General features: G+C 35.3%; 1 protein-coding gene across 2 annotated transcripts in view; it reads right to left on the minus strand.

Moving 5' to 3' along the window:
* Positions 1–2,210: 2,210 nt before the first annotated feature.
* The window catches only part of ATP6V1H (ATPase H+ transporting V1 subunit H), a 29,410-nt gene continuing 11,962 nt past the window's right edge, over positions 2,211–19,658 (minus strand). The window contains exons 8-14 of one of the 2 annotated variants that reach the window (XM_081326176.1): positions 18,795–18,892; positions 14,878–15,070; positions 13,714–13,892; positions 12,313–12,438; positions 7,552–7,653; positions 6,039–6,152; positions 2,211–2,415 (exon numbers count right to left, since the gene is read on the minus strand). In XM_081326176.1, the coding sequence (XP_081182302.1) occupies positions 2,355–2,415; positions 6,039–6,152; positions 7,552–7,653; positions 12,313–12,438; positions 13,714–13,892; positions 14,878–15,070; positions 18,795–18,892 (873 nt within the window). In that variant the 3' untranslated portion in view covers positions 2,211–2,354. The remainder of the gene's footprint in view (positions 2,416–6,038; positions 6,153–7,551; positions 7,654–12,312; positions 12,439–13,713; positions 13,893–14,877; positions 15,071–18,794; positions 18,893–19,658) is intronic. The other variant, XM_081326177.1, reaches the window with a different exon arrangement.

A 19,658-nucleotide genomic window follows, 5' to 3' on the forward strand; every position in this document is an offset into this window, starting at 1 on the left:
TTCCTGGCCTGTAGATATGTATTTCTCATGAGGATTCTGGGATTTCTATTTTTCTGAGCAATTTTCACAGCTTGACTTGATTGAAGCACTTTCTGAGCATTTTCCACAGTTTGTTATAATCAGTTAGAAACATTCTGATTTCTGTTTAGTATTCTTTAGTATTCTCAATTCAGCATTCATCAGCAATAAGTAGTTACTTGACAATCGGGTTAAATGATGCCCAATCAAGTGACAAAAAGTCAAAAGCAACTGGATGACTGAACAATAGCAACAGCATTAAGTGCCATCAAGTTTTAGGGACTACATAAATAGACCTGCCTATCTGTCCCCAATCTAGCCTTTCAGGTTTCCCCACAGGGTACCTTTTGCCACTATAATCAAGTCCATCTACTTTCTTGGTAGTCTTCAGATTACCTTGGAAAATGTCTATCCACACAGTAGATTATCCATACACTTTTGTTGAAATTCTTATTGTACAAACAAAAACCTAATAACTACCCCCAAATGAGGATATTTCTCTAATTTTCTGATACACTCCTAATGTTAACATTTTATCTTGTAATACTTTTATGTTCTACGCTTTAAACATTTCTACACTTTAAAATTCTTACTTCAACATCACTTTTTAAAATTCATTACAGCAAAAACTATAGCATCTAACATGTACACAGTGGCTGAGTAGCTATGTTCTACCTAATAAACATCGTCTGTTTCACATCCTAATACATCAATGTTTAATGTGTACTTTTAAAAGATGGATAGATACTATCCTAGTGTACCATTATATGTAAAGAAAAACTTTTAACCTAAGATTTGTCAATCACTGTTCTTTAAGCTGAAAATATTATGAGAATCACATGAATCACCGAGTCACCGAAAAAATGAGTAAGCTGAATAATTGCAGAAATTTAAACATTTTTATTTAGTACAACTTATTTTCTAATATACCACATGCCAGAGATGTTACCCTGATATATTTTTATCACCTACATACCCTCTTCTTTATATTTATCACCTACATACCCTCTTCTTTATATTCTCTCCAGTTCCCAAGTGTCAAAACTTTGGCTATCTATGCTGATTTTTCTGGCCTAATATGTTACTAAAAATAAATATTTAGATTAATTTAGTTTCTTCAATTGAAGTAAGTTGATAGTCCATATTCAGGAAACTATGAATCACAATATATAGCTAATATATATGAGAAACATTTTTATCTGGATTGATTATATATTTATAATTACATAACATCAGTAACAATATGATCAAAGCAGGTCACAAGTAGGTAATTCCCAAAATACTAATTACAACTGAAGCTGATTAGTACTTTGATGGAGGTATCCTCAGGAAATGCTAGACTAGACCGCAACTAGACTAGGAAATAAAAGAAGAATTGGGCAATAACAGTAAACTATATCTACTGCGGCCATGAAAACTACATGGGCCTATCCACTGAATCACAAGAAGTCTCTTCACATATATTTTTAAAAAGCAACCTGTCTAGACATTTATAGATATGTAACACCTATATAAAAATTATGAATATAAACATGCAAGTCTCATTAATGACTATTTTTGTTGAACATATTACACTTGTATCTATGATCATGACCTTTACTACTCAATAGTAAACACGGAGAGCTTTCCCTGTAAGCATGGAAGGATGTTGGCAGCAGGACCTTTGTCCTAATCAATCATCAACTTAATCATGAAAAGGAGCCAGGCAGAAAGGAAGTGGGAATGGCAAGCAGGACAATTCCATTCATTGTGCTGAACGACAACTCTGTCAGGTTTTTCATCTCCTCTCCCTAAAATTATATCTAAATCCATTATTTAAAAAATTGGTGCCAAAGATTTTTTTAAAATTCTTCTTTCCTCTGCCTATTTGTTTTCCCATATTTTAAATTATAAAATAAAAAGGAACGATTTTATTACAAATGGCCCAAAAAGAATGTGGTGTTAAATTTTGCCTGAAGAACCAGATAAAAATGCTTTCAATAAATAAAATAAGAAAAAAACCCAATCACTTTTCAAAGCAAACCTGATTTGCAGCCAATAAAGAACAATAAAAAGACAATTAAAAATATGGAATAATTATTCTTTATTTTTAAAGACAATAAATACATAAAATAAAGGCATTAGACATTAGCTATCTGGAATATTCTGTTGTATTCTTGCTAGCAAATGAAATGATTTACAAGACAAGGTCCTTCAGGCAACAAGATCGTAAGATTTATTGGCAGGAAAGCTCACAGCAGCAGACAGCTAAAGGGACTTCAACTATATTATTTTCTTTTTTTGTACTTCAAGCTACTTGTAGCAATTATGTTTATCTCATCAAAGAAAGTTGAGGCTCAGCTTCGTGCTGCAGCTGTTTGAGGCTGTTCTGACTGTAGCTGTTTTCCAAGATATTCCCTACAAAAAAGCAATAGGGAAAACGGAAGAGAGAAAAAATATGGATATTACTTAAATATAGAGTTAATGAAAAACAACTACGGAATTTACTGTTGGAAGGCCAGTCAATCCTTTGGCAGTTCAGAGATTCTACTTTTGAGAACTTATTCAAATCGGAATTTTAAATAATGAAGCCAAATATCAAACAGAATTCATGCTAGTTTATATTAAAAGAGCATGGACAGTATAATAGCTTTAAATGTTATTGCACATCATTACAATAGTTGTTGGAAAAGGTGGTGAAAAACAAGGCTATTGTTTAATTATACAAAACCTTAAAAAAAACCTCATGTGGCCTCATCACCTTTGCTAGGAAAACTGGCAATTTCTCTAGAAATACACACACACACACACACACACACACACACACACACACACACACACACACTTCATTCAGTCCCCACAAAATTATCAAAATTATCCAGTGAATTGCCATGCCTAAAGGTGGACTTCTGACTAAGTTTCAACAGTCCTACTTCAATATGTTAAATATTGCACCACATTGGTTGGTATTAATCTCTTCAAATCTAGTAATCCGTAAAAACTGTGCACTTAATATTTCAGATAAGAAAGAAGTAGAATAGAAGCAGAAACACAGCACTTCATTCTGAATTTAAAAGGGGGGTCTGGAACATGCCATCCATTTAAAGTGCTTGCTACAAGACAAGCAGGGGACCTAACATTTGTGTATTCAAAGGAACTGAATTTTTACTCAGAGCAATTTAATTGTGACTGAATTCTTATTTACTCTGCAAGAAAATATTTTTTTCATCCGCACACATATGCCGGCCCTATTATCTTGCATGATGCACAGAGAGGTTAAAGTAAAAATAACAAAGGCATTGAACATAATCTCTGTAGCAAACACCAGAAGAAGAAAACATTTATTACCGGGGACGGAAATAGCTAAACCGTGTTAAATTAACTTGGAGAATACTACAGAGAACATTTTAGGTTCTAGTATTTTATGAAGCTTCACATTATTATAAAGTTAATTTCAAACAACAAAACGAAAATTAGCTTTCTAGTTAACACAATGTAGAATTCATAAACACTATACATTTAATGGCATCAGAATTTTATTTTACTTTTAAATAAAGGAATTATACATATGTAATGCTGCCAGTTCTACTAAAGTAAGCCTCAGGAACCATGCACAGTAACTGGTTCTAAAAAGCACTTGTTTGCATTTTTTCAAGGCCAAAAGCCTTGTGCAGTGCACAATTACAAATAATTTGTTAGCCCAATATCTCTAATGCAGGAATTTAATCCAATAACTTTATATTGGAAGCATCTTGCAGATCTGAAAACTACTAAACTTTGTTAAAGTCTGCTAAATATATGGTATTTATATATGCTTTCCCCTCCCAATATTCATACTATCATTCAAAAAGAAAACCATACAAAGTTGACTATATACCGTAAGTGTCTCACAATGTATGGCTATGCTATTTATGCCAACATGAAACAAAAATTTAGTTACTGAATTAAAGATAATTTGATGCATTACCACAGAATAGATGCAAGGCATAGTGGCACAGTTATTGATCAGGTGCTTATCGCAATGGTCCTCTTTGTATGGAATAATGTAGCCATCAGTGAGAATCAGACTGATGCCAAAACAGTGAGAAAAATCATGTTTAAGAAGGCCTACTCAGTAATTGCAAAATTATGTTTTTGAATACCACTTTTAAAAAAAAAAATAAAGGAGTTGTGGTGAGCTGGACTGGGAGGCTTTGCTTATGGTCACTCATGCCATGGTCACCTTCCGTATGGATTACTGCAATGCGCTCTACATGAGGCTGCCCTTTAAGATCAGCCAAGAATGTCAACTAGTCCAGAATGCAACAGCACACACAGTAATGCAGACCCCTAGGCTTGCCCATGTAACATCTTTGCTGTGTGAGCCACACTGGCTTGCAGTTTCTTTCTTGGTGCATTCAACATGCTGGTCATCATCTTTAAAGCCTAGGAACAGGGCCAGGTTATCTGCAGGACCACCTTTTCTAAGAATATCTATCTGCCTACCAGGTCACATAGGGTGGGCACATATCTACTCCCTGCCCCTAAATATTGCAATCCAATGGGAGCTCGGAAGCATGCCTATTCCTTAACAGCCCCTGGGCGGTGGAACACTCTGCACCCTGAAATTTGGCCGCTGTCTACCCTCCTAGCCTTTTGTAAAGCTTTGAAAACCGGGCTTTTCTCCCAAGTGTTGGTATCAGATTGGATAACTGCACACTAAGAGTTTGATTTAACACCAGATTTGTTTTTAGTATTTTAATATGTGTAGTTGTATAGTTTTATTATGGCTTTAGGTGTTGTCTTAACTTTTGATTGATCTAAACAACCCACAGAGTTGGTTAGAAGATGGGTGGCTAGATAAATAGTTTAAATCAGACGTGTCAAACTTGTGACATCACGAGTTCGTGCTGTGTTTCTACTTCTTTCTTATCTGAAATATTAAGTACACAGTTTTTACGGATTACTACTGTAGATTTGAAGAGATTAATACCAACCAATGTGGTGCAATGGCACTATTTTGCCATTGCCGGCAATGGGGTAGGGGTGGCTTCCAGATGATGCATCCAGCCCATGGGCCAGCAGTTTGACATCCCTGGTTTAAATAAATAAATAACCAATGTATACAATGCTACAAGAACTATTATTTATTTATTTTATTTTATTTATTTGAGAAAAGTCTCATAGCCAAAGTTTCACAGAGGAAGAACTACTATTTGTAACAGTTAGAGATGGTAAAATTAATCTTATAAGATTACTTTTTTAACTTATAAAGAACCCTGCCCCAGTAATGAGATTCAGCTAATAATGCTACAATCTCAATTCCATTGTATTCCTGACTTTCTGGACTTTTAAATGAATACTTTAACTTTTTTTTCCTGACTTTGAGCTAAACATTCTATCACTGATAGTGCTGCATGCATTCTAAGTAGCCACTGAAAAATTGCAGGAAAAATAGAGCCCGAGTAAAGTAGTATTGATTATGTTACGTCTGTTGCATAAGCAATAATGCTATTAAGTTCTAGGATCTATCTGACAGGGTGTAGATTTCTTGTAACATAAATCCAAAAAACTCCAGTTAATATGAATAAAGTGTACATATAGATTTGTATGTAAAACAAGTAGACATGTTAGTTATTTGTAATTTCTGTAATTAATACATTTTACTATATGTATAGATGTATAAGGAGACGGTATATTAAATTCTATTTATATTTTATCAGTCACATGCAGATAGATTTCAGGGACAACATATTACGGAATAATAAAATTTCAATAAAATCTACAAAAAATAAGCAAAAAGCACAAACTGTTAATAACACATTCAGTTATATTTCTTCAAACATCCATTGACAACTCAACAAATACAAATAAGTGTACATCAAGTACTGAAATATCAATAATAGAAAAAATAATAAAAAATAATAATAAAAAGCTATACCAATCCATTTCAACTACATTACTTTCATTTATCAAAAACAATTAGAATATCATTATTAATCACCAATACCTCATAAATAAGATTTTTGTCAATACACAAATAACAATTAGCCATCACGTACCAATTATGAACCATCAACTTTTGCACAGCAAGTAAGGCATTGTAGCGAACCTGCTGGTCTTCATGATGCATATGATTCATCACAAGCTGTTTTCCACCAAGCTGTTCAATCACACTGAAAGAACGAAAGAAAGAACGAAAGAAAGAACAAAAGAACGAAAGAAAGGAAGGAAGGAAGGAAGGAAGGAAGGAAGGAAGGAAGGAAGGAAGGAAGGAAGGAAGGAAGGAAGGAAGGAAGGAAGGAAGGAAGGAGAGAGAAAGAGAAGAAAGAAAGAAAGAAAGAAAGAAAGAAAGAAAGAAAGAAAGAAAGAAAGAAAGAAAGAAAGAAAGAAAGAAAGAAAGAAAGAAAGGAAGGAAGGAAGGAAGGAAGGAAGGAAGGAAGGAAGGAGAGAGAGAAAGAAAGAAAGAAAGAAAGAAAGAAAGAAAGAAAGAAAGAAAGAAAGAAAGAAAGAAAGAAAGAAAGAAAGAAAGAAAGAAAGAAAGAAAGAAAGAAAGAAAGAAAGAAAGAAAGAAAGAAAGAAAGAAAGAAAGAAAGAAGGAAGGAAGGAAGGAAGGAGGGAGGGAGGGAGGGAGGGAGGGAGAGAGAGAGAGAGAGAGAGAGAGAGAGAGAGAGAGAGAGAGAGAGAGAGAGAGAGAGAGAGAAGAAAGAAAGAAAGAAAGAAAGAAAGAAAGAAAGAAAGAAAGAAAGAAAGAAAGAAAGAAAGAAAGAAAGAAAGAAAGAGTGTGGTTAGGTGTGTAAGATGACATGGCCAGGTGTATTTTTGACATTGCTTCTTCTTCTGATTTCTCACAATTAGAAATTTCAAATTATGAACTTGTATAGGAGTCACCTTGTTTCAGATTCTAAACAGAAGGTAGAACAGCTCAGCTCTAAATAATCAAAATACACATAACTTTAGCATAAAAAATATAATTAGTTTTCCTTATACAAAAATGTAAATGTAATAATAGACTAATGAAGTAGAAAATCATCCTACTTCAGAGTCCATAGAAATGTATGTTCTTCAGAAGGTTTACTGACAAAATGGCATTCTCACTCTTCACCTGTCTGGCATTTATTAAATGCAACAGAGAAGCCAGGCACCCATTTGCTCTTGGAATGGCTGCTTGAGAGAATGGAATGCCAGCTAAACTGCAACACTGCAGTCTGTTTTGAATTCACTGTCAATGATTCCAGTGGAAGCAATAGCCAAACAGGAAATATAAACAAAATAACAAGAATTTTTGAAGATAAAAAAAGAGATTAGATTCTTTTTAATTTTAATAGATTTTAATAGATTCTGATTTCCTATGATGTTTTAAAAACCAGTATTAACTTCATTTTCCATGGGGACATTTAGATTATTTTCTACATCTTCAAATAAGCCAAGTAAATACATCTATTTAAAAGCTTAACGCAATTAATAGGACAGTTGTTCCAGGCATTTTATAGTTGCATGCAATCATATAAAAACTTCCATTTAATATTGAAATAGCTATTATAAAAATTGGAAGAAAATGTAAACTTTGCCTACCGTTTTCCTCGAGGATAGTGTCGTACATATTCTCCCATATCATGAGCAGCTACAGCTAAAACCTGAGGATCGTCTGATACTTCCAAAAGTTTTGTCAAAATTCTACAATACAATTTTATGTATATAGTAAGATTAAATTTTTTACAAAATATTTATAAAAATATTTAAATGTTTAGAAATAAATATTTCTAAACATTCTAAATTTTTTACAAATATTTCAACTAAGTCCATATTAACTTATAACTCCACTAACCATATGAAAAGAATAAATTTGACTTCTGGTTCCACCTTGCAGCAACACAGCCAAGGGACTGCAGGGCTCCGCACCCCATGGTTGCTTTCGCCCTGCCAGGGGACCCTAAATAGGTCTGATGTCACCCCGGAGAGGCACAAAGAAAGAGGGGCACCCCAATGATAACAGAATGATGGCAGTCAATCCATTCGTTCTGGGGGAAGCCCTCTAACAGGAGAAAGCCTAGCTGCACACCAGCTTCTAGCCCAGGGGTAGGCAACCTCGGCTCTTTTATGACTCATGGACTTCAACTCCCAGAATTCCTGAGCGAGCCAAGCTGGCTCAGGAATTCTGGGAGTTGAAGTCCATGAGTCATAAAAGAGCCGAGGTTGCCTACCCCTGTTCTAGCCCAAGCTGCCAGGAGCCAAAGCCCAAGAGCACAAACCAGAACAACGGTGAAAGAGCACAAACCAGAACAACGGTGAACAGTGTGCTTGAAAACTGGGTGAGAGTATTAATCTTCTCTCTTCTATTTTGTAACTGATTCCTTGGAAAAGATGGCCAAAGCAAGAAATCCTCTGAAAGTGAAGGGAAGAGGATCACATCCCCACCCCTCCATAGACGGAAACGACAAATTAACTTCCAAGGGGGAAAGAAATATACTGAAATTAATATTACTATAGTCTGAATAAATCTGAAAATTAAGAAAACTGTTAAGATTTTATATCCTAAAGAGTCCTCATGAAATTTAAAAAAAAGAAAAAAAGAAAAAATCTTTGTTTGAAAAAGTTGGGAAATAAATAACTACTGACATCCAGTGGAGAACTAGAGCATAGAACAATAGTATAATACTGACTCAGAAAGTGGCAAGATGCCCAGAAATAAAGAATAATCTGTCCCCTTGAACTTTAATAACCCTCAGCTAAATAGAAAACTGCTGGGAACAAAGAAAGAAAATATATTAGGCCACCCATAAGCTTAAGAAGTGTCTGGGGGGAAAAAAACTTTAACTGTTGTGTAAGCTCAAGAATTGTTTGCAGAGAAAGAAAAACTTTTGACTCTTGGGTAATCTTCTGGGGGGGATTTACTGGAAGGCTTTAAGGTGGCGAAACATTTTGCTGCAATTCTGACTCGATAATTCAAAGACCCCTGAACAGAAGAATTGTTATAAAACACTGCTTTCACTGATGCCTTGATAATTGGAAGCCATATATAAAGATAAGAACTATATGAGATTTTGGCTGGTTTGAAAAGGCTAAACACAGAGACTATGGTAAAAGACTACCTGGAGGGAGGAGACAAAAATGGATATTGCATACCTATCTAAAAGTGACAGGAAACCACATCTAATATTCCCATCTGAAGGACCTAACCTGGAACATCGAAGATATCTGCAGGAGCAATACTCCAAGATGAGACAAATACTTTCCAAGAGGAAATGTATGCAGTGCTACAACATATTCAAATGACAATGGTTTCAAACCATGTTGAGATTAAAAACCACTTTGATGACATAAATGAGCACATCTTCAATTTAAAATCACAAATAAAAAACTAAAAAAATAAGAATTTGAAAACAGGATGCATAGTGATTTAATAAGATGACTTTTACAAATACAATTGAAATATAAGTCAATCAGATAAGATGTTATATATAGATGTCATTGTTACTTGTACAAATACAAAAAAAGTCTATATCCAACTTTGTATGCATTGAAAATATTAAGAATTATATCTGTCTAATACTGATAAAGGAGAATATTATTGGAAGTAGGGAAGATCAAGGAAACAAACTATTAATATATTGATTATGGAATTATAGAAATTATTGATTGCTTTTTAAATATATGAACCCAGACAAGATGCACTAAAGACTGCCATTGTAAAAAATCAGTATTATTTTTTTAAAAAAGAAAATAATAAATTCTCTTATTAAAATATACCATGAAAATATGTTTTATTTTATTCCTTTGTTTACAAATAATGAGGCATATTCTTCAGTGAATTTCTCAACAAAGACATATCGGTATTCTTGAAAGTTGCCAACTTGACTCATATATAACTAAACCTGTTGATTCAATATGCATCCAAATTAGGTTTCAAAGCCAGAAGTCCAAAATACAAATTAAAAAATCACTGACAGCTGTAGGAACATATCAGTTTGAATGGATAATACAAATATCTAAAATATTTCAGCTTCACTGAAGAAATGGAACCTACATATACTTGATGCTGATTTTTAATTTAATGTTATTTATTTTCATTTGCAGATTCCGTGAACCTTACAGTAGCTCATTCTAGAATCTTCAACAGTCTCCATACCTTTCTGGGAAATAAGAGTTGAATATGTTTATGTATTTGTCACCCTCAAATGCAAAGTTATATAAAAATAATTATGAAAAGTTATGGGGAAAAATTCAAAAAGAATTGGAGAGCTGGGAAAAATTGCAATTGTCTTTACTGGGAAGAATTGCAGCAGTGAAACTGAATGTCCTGCCTAAATTTTTATTTTTATTCCAAATGATACCGATTCTTAAAAAAGACTCTAATCTGGAAGAATGGCAACGGGGTATCAATAAATTTGTGTGGGCAGGGAAAAGGCCACGAGTTAAACTTAAGATTATGCAGGATACGCGTGAAAGAGGTGGTCTTAAAATGCCCAACCTTAAATTATATTATGAAGCTGCTGCGTTGTCAGGAATAAGTGATTGGATTAATTTGACACAAGGGAGATTATTAAATCTTGAGGGCCACGACTTGTTATTTGGCTGGCATGCATATTTGTTGTATGATAAGAAGGTAGATAATGTGTTTAAAGTGCATATTTTAAGACAGGCATTGTTGAGAGTTTGGAAGAAGTATAGACATAAGTTAGACTACAAGATGCCGTTGTGGGCAATCCCGAAACATGCAATAGAAAACATAAATGTTGGCTTCAAACATGATGTGACTACGTACAAGGAGATCTTAAGCTTGGAGAGGAACGTCTGGTGTTTGAAGCCGTACAATCTTTTGCGAGATGAGAAGATCATTCAAACTTGGTTTCAATATGGTCAATTACGTGCCAGGTGGAAAGAAGACCTGAAAATTGGTTTCTCAATGACTGATGAAAATTTGGTAAAGCAAATTAGAAACCAGGGTCCAGCACATATCAAACGGATTTATCTTGCATTGATAGATATTGATTCAGAAACAGAACTTGTTAAAGACTGTATGATAAAATGGGCTCAGAATATTCAAGAAGTTATTACAATGGACACATGGGAAAAGATCTGGGTGAGAAACGTAAAATTTACGCAAGCCGAAAACCTAAGAGAGAACTTTTATAAAATGTTTTATAGATGGCATTTAGATCCTAAAAAGCTTGCAAGTATGTATCCGAACTATCAACCTAAATGTTGGAGATGTGGTGGCGAAGATGCAACGTATTTTCATATATGGTGGACCTGCAAAAAGGTTAAGGCTTTTTGGATAAAAATTTGGTGGAATATGCAGAAGATCTTCAAGCAAAGGATAAAGTTTTGTCCGCAATTGTTTTTATTGGGCATAATTACAGATGCTACTGTTGTGGACATTAAGTTGATGTTGAATTTAATCACAGCAGCAAGACTCTTAATAGGTCAATATTGGAAGAAGGAGGAACTGCCGACTATAGAAGAATGGACTCTAAAAGTTTCTGACCTGGCGGAAATGGCAAAGATTTCGGCTTATTTGAAAGATCATTCGCAAGAACGTTATATTATGGAGTGGAAAAAGTGGATTGATTATATTCAGAACAAATATGGGACTAAAAAGTTTCACCTAGCATTTGAATAAGTTTTCTTTTCTTTTATTTTTTTCCTTTTTTATGTAATATTAGTATTGCTTGTAGTCATTTCATATGAGCTAGAGTGCGATAGACTTAATAGTTTATTGTTGTTAGCATATGGATGTTTATGATTGTTCTTTGTTTTTATACCTTGTACTTAGCTCTGGGACGTCGGGGGGGAGGGGGGAATGGGGGGGAGGGATAGGGAGGGTTAGGTAGGGGTGGGTGGAGGGAGGGGGGATTGTTAAAGATAAAATGTATTGTAAAACTTTTCAATAAAAAAAAAGAGTTGAATATGTTTACATCTATATATGTGTGCTTCTCTGGAGTTCATCCCTTCTACTTAGTAGAAATGAAGTACAAACATTTGTTCCATCTCATAACACAGAATTTGTAAGTTAATATCTTTGTTGTAGCATATACAACTGAAAGCAATAAAAATGTTATTTGCTTTTTCGCAATCACAAATACATGGTTTTAAAACTGAAGGCTTCCAATAGGAATGCCAAGACAATTCCCAAAACAATAGGGAGAAGGGCTGCAATCTAAAGAATCACCCTCTATATTTTGTTTAAAGAGGAAATGTTTCCCTGAAGTGAAATTTAAACTTAAATTTCATCTTGCCTAGAGGTTTTAAATGCAATTTTCATTCTTCTGAGCAATGTATGCATTTCAATTGTTAAATAAAAAATGAGGAAAAGGAGGAAATCTGGGAACGTACTTCAACAGTTCATAATTCTTTTCATTTAATCTTACAGCATTCTCCCTCCAGAATTTCTCAGATTTGTGAACAGGACTCCATTCCAGTCTTCCTGACTTAATCTCTGAACTATATTCATCAAAAGAACTGCAGAAAAATTGAAGATGAATTTAGGAACAAAAGATCTTTGAGAACAATACATGATATCCTATTGCTTTTTCCACCTGACCTGAACAGCTGCATATTCATAATCTTAACTACCAGACTCAATGAAACATTTTTTTCATGTTTACTGGGCAGTCTAGAAAATGTTTTAAAAGTATTGGCTGTGAACTCTGTTTATACTGAAAGTGTAAAATGGGTATGGGAATACTTAAATGATTTACTCGTCACTCACTATTGTTCTATTTTAGTTTCATATGATATAATAATACAAAGATGATTAAAATTTAAATAATATATATACTTTTAAATTATACAATATAAATACTGAACGTATTATATCAGAAATTATGGAAACACCAAGCATGGGGGCCAGCAAAAACAAATTACTCTTCAATATTGCAAAGTCAGCACAATCCCAGATTGACAATCTTGTATTCTCTTTCTATTTATGAACTCATTTGCAGACTGCCTATTATTCCATGTGATTAAAATTTAATTATGTATTCCAAAATAAGCTAAATGATTTCTTACATCTACCATCCTTTCCCTTTTATGCTTTTTCATGTTTTTGAGTTGACTTCATTTTTTTATTTTTTTAATCTCTATTTTAAACTGATGAAAAAATATATTCTTGCTGTTCCTAATACCAAAGAAAAAACTGCTGTCCTATTAAAGCTGTTTCTCCTACAGTTCCAGTGATTTTAGAATTTCATTTTTAAACTGGTGGTAATATTGCTGAGAAGACTCAAATTCTTTGTTCTAAGAGACAGTTGTCTCTTGGAATATTTTCCTTATCGTTCAAAATATGGATTTATAAGCTCCATGAAATTCACTCATTATCCAGATAGCTGAACCATAAAATCATCATTTAAATTTAAAAAGTTAACTATGTTAATAATATTGAATAGTCTTTATTAATTCTACATTGTTTGGCGTTCTTGTTATAACAAGGGATCTAATTGAAAGGCTACTTGTGGTAGCTGTGACAAATGGTAACCACCAGATACGTTTTTAGAACTTTTTGAATTTTAAGTACAAACCATCTAAGGCCACAATTTATTAGAAGAGGTTTTTCTAAGGGCTCTCAAAATGATTTCCTGCAAAGTTTTTAGGAACAGCATTTTTAGATTAACTGTTTACTTAATGTCTAAATTTATATCTGATCATGACTAATGATTTTGTGAGGAAAACAGTTTTAACTGAAATCTGACCAACACTTTTATTATGCCATTTTAAGATTCTAAATGCAAAATTTACCTGAGATCCTGGACACTCTCCCCAAGTTTATCCAAAAGAAATTTTATATCTTCACTTATATCTTCGTCATCATATTTCTGTTGCTCCAAATTTTCTAATTGCTTCAGTACTTTGCACTGGATCATGGCAAGAGCATATTCTTGACGGGTTTCTCTCTCAGTAGATTTTTCTAGAAAATTCTAGGGGAAAAAATATAAGGAATTTTTAAAATGTCATCTATCATAAATGAAAAATAGATTGTTTTGTGATTTGTGCCCATATATTTTAATATTTATTAACACCACTAAGCTGTTCCCTCCAGTAAGCTTACAAGGACAATTTTACAAGTTTTTTTTTACTTTAAATGATACCATTAACAACAGCCAAGGAAACAAATAAAAGGATCAACATACAAATCAACTCACTGCAAACACAAAGGACCAAGCTCAAATTATCCTACTTCTGATACATTATGTGAAGTATAATGTACACTCCTCTCTGAAAAAGACTCTAACGCTGGGAAAAATAAAATGAAAGAGAGGACAATGACCAGCAGCAAAGTAGATGGATGCCGTTACAATGGCAACGGATGAATCATTAGAAAATGGAAACAACCAAGTTAGGAACAGATCATCATGGAGAAAAATGTTTGTAAGGGGTTGCAAAGATTCACCACCAACTTGACAGCACATAATCAATCAATCAATCACCATTAACAACATTTGTTCAGACCTTCAGTTTCTCTAAAACAATTTAGAGAAAATGGTGTTCAATGGCTTTTTTCTATCAAAACTCTTATCAGCAGAATTGGAAAATGAAGATTCCTTTTCCTTCTACAGCTACTGAAACGCCCCCCAAATTCTACTCTGGAGTAATAAGCTTCCTTGCCTGTGAAAGCTGCATGAAGGGAAGGAGATTCTGAGTGTGCGAGTATAGTGGATTTGGCTTCACAAATTTAAAATCTGAAAATATTAAGAAAAAGCGGTTTGGCAGACACAAAATTTACCACGCAGTTTAATGCTGCATGTCTCTCTTTTTTTAATAGGCAATGTAAGTCTAATTCAAGGCTTTGGCACAGATAACCTCCACCCCAAATAGTCCCCCTAATCAAAATTGAGACACCTTGTCACCTACTAAGTATTGCCAACAAATGTTTCATCTAGTCAATGTGCTTCATCCACTCACCCGAAATGCTGCCAAAATGATCCTGGTTACTTTCTCTTTTACAGACTCTTGAAGGATGTCAGATAAAACAGGAACAATATTATAACGCCGCAAGTGTTCACACATTTGAGGACTGAAGGCCAAAAGCCAGACAGAGAAAATCATCTGATACTGAAGCTGGAAACCACACTTGTTATTCAATACTCCCATTATACTGGAGGAAGGGAAAAAAGACATATAGAAAATACAGTTTCTATCTGATCAGTCTCCATTTTACCTTTATTCCCAAGATCTTGAAAAGCTGGTCTCTCTTTTTTTTAATAAAGGTAAGGGGAAATCTTGTAGAGCCTTTTTTAGAATTCTTTTAAACAGCAATGGCCATGGGAGGCATCTGTATTTTTTCTGGGTAATGAAGTTACATGTTTTCCTGGCAGCCACAACTATTATTAATTTCACTGCTGAACTGCACTTATGGAGTGGCTTGATTGAACATTCAACCTGAGTATATTTTCCTCCCCCTTCATGGATTACTACCTTCTCGTGGCGAAGGGGCTTGTGTAATTCAATGAACCTATGAGCTATGCCGTGCAGGGCCACCCAAGACGGAAAGGTCATAGCAGAGAGTTCTGACAAAACATGATCCACTGGAGAAGGAAATGGCAACCCACTCCAGTATCTTTGCCATGAAAACCCCAATGGACAGTACCAAAAGGAAAAAAAGATATGATGCTGGAAGATGAGCCCCTCAGGTCGGAAGGCGTCCAATATGCTACTGGGGAAGAGCAGAGGGCTAGTACTAGTAGCGCCAGAAAGAATGAAGCGACTGGGCCAAAGCCGAAAGGACGCTCAGCTGTGGATGTATCTGTTGGTGAAAGGAAAGTCCAATGCTGTAAAGATTTTTTCTCCATAGGAACCTGGAATGTAAGATCCATGAATCAAGGAAAGCTGGACATGGTCAAACAAGAGTTGACAAGACTGAACATCAACATCTTAGGAATCAGCGAACTAAAATGGACATGAATGGGTGAATTTAATTCAGATGCGGCAAGAATCCCTCAGAAGAAATGGAGTAGCCTTCATAGTCAATAAAAGAGTAGGAAAAGCAATACTGGGATACAATCCCCAAAATGACAGAATGATCTCAGTTCGAATCCAAGGCAAACCATTCAATATCACAGTAATCCAAGTCTATGCCCCAACCACCGGTGCTGAAGAGGATGAAATTGACCGGTTCTATGAAGCCCTACAGCACCTTATAGAACTAACACCAAAAAATGATGTCCTTATTATCATGGGGGATTAGAATGCTAAAGTAGAAGGCCAAAGGATAACCGGAATAACAGGCAAGTTTGGCCTTGGAATACAAAATGAAGCAGGGCACAGGCTGATAGAATTTTGTCAAGAGAATACGATGGTCATAGTAAACACTCTTTTCCACAACCCAAGAGACGGCTCTACATATGGACATCACCAGACGGTCAACACAGAAATCAGATCGACTATGTGCTCTGCAGCCAAAGATGGAGAAGCTCTATACAGTCAGTAAAAACAAGACCAGGAGCTGACTGTGGCTCAGACCATGAGCTTCTCATTGCAAAATTTAGGCTTAAACTGAAGAAAGTAGGGAAAAGCACTAGGCCACTCAGGTATGAACTAAATCATATCCCTGACGAATATACAGTAGAGGTGACAAATAGATTTAAGGAATTAGATCTGATAGACAGAGTGCCTGAAGAACTATGGATGGAGGTTCGTAACATTGTACAAGAAGTAGCAACTAAAACCATCCCAAAGAAAAAGAAATGCAAGAAAGTAAAATGGCTGTCTGAGGAAGCTTTGCAAATAGCTGAGGAAAGGAGGGAAGCAAAAGGCAAGGGAGAAAAAGAAAGATACGCCCAATTGAATGCAGAATTCGAGAGAATAGCTAGAAGAGATAAGAATGCCTTCTTAAATGAACAGTGCAAAGAAATAGAAGAAAACAATAGAATAGGGAGGACCAGAGATCTCTTCAAGAAAATTGGAGAGATGAAGGGAACGTTTAATGCAAAAATGGGCATGATAAAGGACCAAAATGGCAGGGACCTAACAGAGGCAGAAGAGAATAAGAAGAGGTGGCAAAATTACACAGAAGAACTATACAAGAACGAGCTTAACATCCCTGATAATCACGATGAGGTGGTCACTGACCTCAAGCCAGACATCCTAGAATGTGAAGTGAAATAGGCCTTAGGAAAGCTGAGCAACAACAAAGCTAGTGGAGGTGACAGTATTCCAGCTGAGCTATTCAAAATCTTAAAAGACGATGCAGTAAAAGTGCTACACTCAATTTTCCAGCAAATTTGGAAAACTCAACAGCGGCCACAGGATTGGAAAAGATCAGTTTACATTCCAATTCCAAAGAAAGGCAATGCCAAAGAATGTTCAAACTATTGCGCCATTGCACTCATTTCACATGCTAGTAAAGTTATGCTTAAAATCCTACAAGCTAGACTCCAGCAGTATGTGGATTGAGAACTACCAGAAGTACAGGCAGGATTTCGAAGAGGCAGAGGAAAGCTAGGGAGTTCCAGAAAAACATCTACTTCTGCTTCATTGACTATGCTAAAGCATTTGATTGTGTGGATCACAACAAACTGTGGCAAGTTCTTAAAGAGATGGCAGTACCAGACCATCTTATTTGTATCTTGAGAAACCTATATGCGGGTCAAGAAGCAACAGTGAGAACTGGACACGGAACCACTGATTGGTTCAAAATTGGGAAAGGAGTCTGGCAATGCTGTATACTGTCACCCTGCCTATTTAACTTATATGCAGAGTACATCATGAGAAATGCAGGGCTAGATGAATCAAAAGTTGGAATTAAGATTGCCGGAAGAAATATCAACAACCTAAGATATGCAGATGATACCACTCTAATGACAGAAAGTGAAGAGGAACTAAAGAGCCTCTTGTTGCGGGTGAAGAAGGAGAGTGCAAAAGTTGGGTTGAAACTTAACATTAAGAAAACCAAGATCATGGCATCCGGCCCTCTCAATTCCTGGCAAATAGATGGGGAAGAAATGGAGGTAGTGACAGATTTTATTTTCCTGGGCTCCAAGATCACTGCAGATGGGGACTGTAGCCAAGACAGCACACTAAAAAGCAGAGACATCACCCTGCCAACCAAAGTGCATATAGTCAAGGCTATGGTCTTCCCAGTTGCAATGTATGGCTGTGAAAGTTGGACCATAAGAAAGGCTGAGCGCCAAAGAATTGAAGCCTTTGAACTATGGTGCTGGAGAAGACTTCTGTGAGTCCCTTGGACTGCAAGGCGATCAAACCGGTCAGTCCTAGAGGAGATCAACCCTGACTGCTCTTTAGAAAGCCAGATCCTAAAGTTGAAACTGAAATACTTTGGCCACCTAATGAGAAGGAAGGACTCACTGGAAAAGAGCCTAATGCTGGGAAAGGTTGAGGGCAAGAGAAGGGGACGACAGAGAATGAGGTGGCTGAATGGAGTCACTGAAGCAGTAGGTGTGAGCCTAAATGGACTCCAGAAGATGGTAGAGGATAGGAAGGCCTGGAGGAACGTTGTCCATGGGGTTGCGAGGGGTCGGATATGACTTCGCAACTAACAACAACAAATATTTTCCTCTAACTTAAATGTCCTGCAGCAACTCCTCTACATTCAATGCAATTTAATTCAAGTTTACTGTGAACAGAATAGCAATTTTAAATGAATTTAGATTTGTGTTTATCATCCATTATGCCAGTGTTCCTGCCCATAATATAATGCAGTCCCCATTATTCTTTTAAGTACAATCGTCTGCTTATCAACAGAGAATGTCTCTTTTAAAAGACATTACAATGATATTCCGTTAAATCAGATATCTAAATATGCCCCAAGAAGATAGTCCACTAAAACAGCAGACACTGATATTTGTCTTACAAATACTTACCAGTTTACTCCATCTGATTCTACCCATGCAAAACGGTATTCATTGACTCTGAGCATCAACTGCAAACACCCAGCAACACATTGGACATATTGTGAACTCTACATGAAAGAAGAATATACTTCCCTAAAGATATGTACATAATATGATTTAAGTAAGAATTTCTCAAATATTTATTGATCCTGAAAGCAGAATCTGGCCCAACACTAGAAATGCCTGTTACTACTTTCAAGTTGGAGGAAGCCCAATTTAAAAAACAAAACAAAATGTTCACTGCAATTCATCAAATATATCAGGCTGTTCATTGGTTTATTAAGACTTTGGGTTACATGCACAATAACTTTCTCAATACTAGATTCTTAGGTAAGTTGCAATATCCTTTTGAACTAAGACCTTCTACAGTACCTATAGACAATGCATGTTAACAACATTGTCTTGTTTTTCTATAGATTCCTACGATCTATACAAATATATTTATAAGATTTATTTTTTTAAAAAAACCCTATTTATCTAATATGGAGTGTAAGGCTGATTTTTTTCAAAACGATTAATAGAGTAACAACACTGAAAACACATTCTGTGCTGATTAAAATATTCATGTTTGAACTTAAAAAGCAAGAAGTACTCCAAGCCAGTAATGAATGTGGATTATTTCATTCTTTCATACCCTTATATAAAGAGAAAATAAACAAAAATCTGGTGCCACAAAGCACTTAAACCAAAATAGGTTATGATTTCAGAAGAAACTCATCAGAACTAAGTGCATTAGGTCCTTTCCAAGATTGAATTTAGTCAAATAAAAAAGGCCCAGATCTGTTCTGAAGTAGAACTTGCAAGTTCTTGCATGCCTACTCATAGCAGTGACTG

This window comes from Vipera berus (assembly GCF_964194415.1).
Source record: "Vipera berus genome assembly, chromosome: 3".
Lineage (NCBI taxonomy): Eukaryota > Metazoa > Chordata > Lepidosauria > Squamata > Viperidae > Vipera > Vipera berus.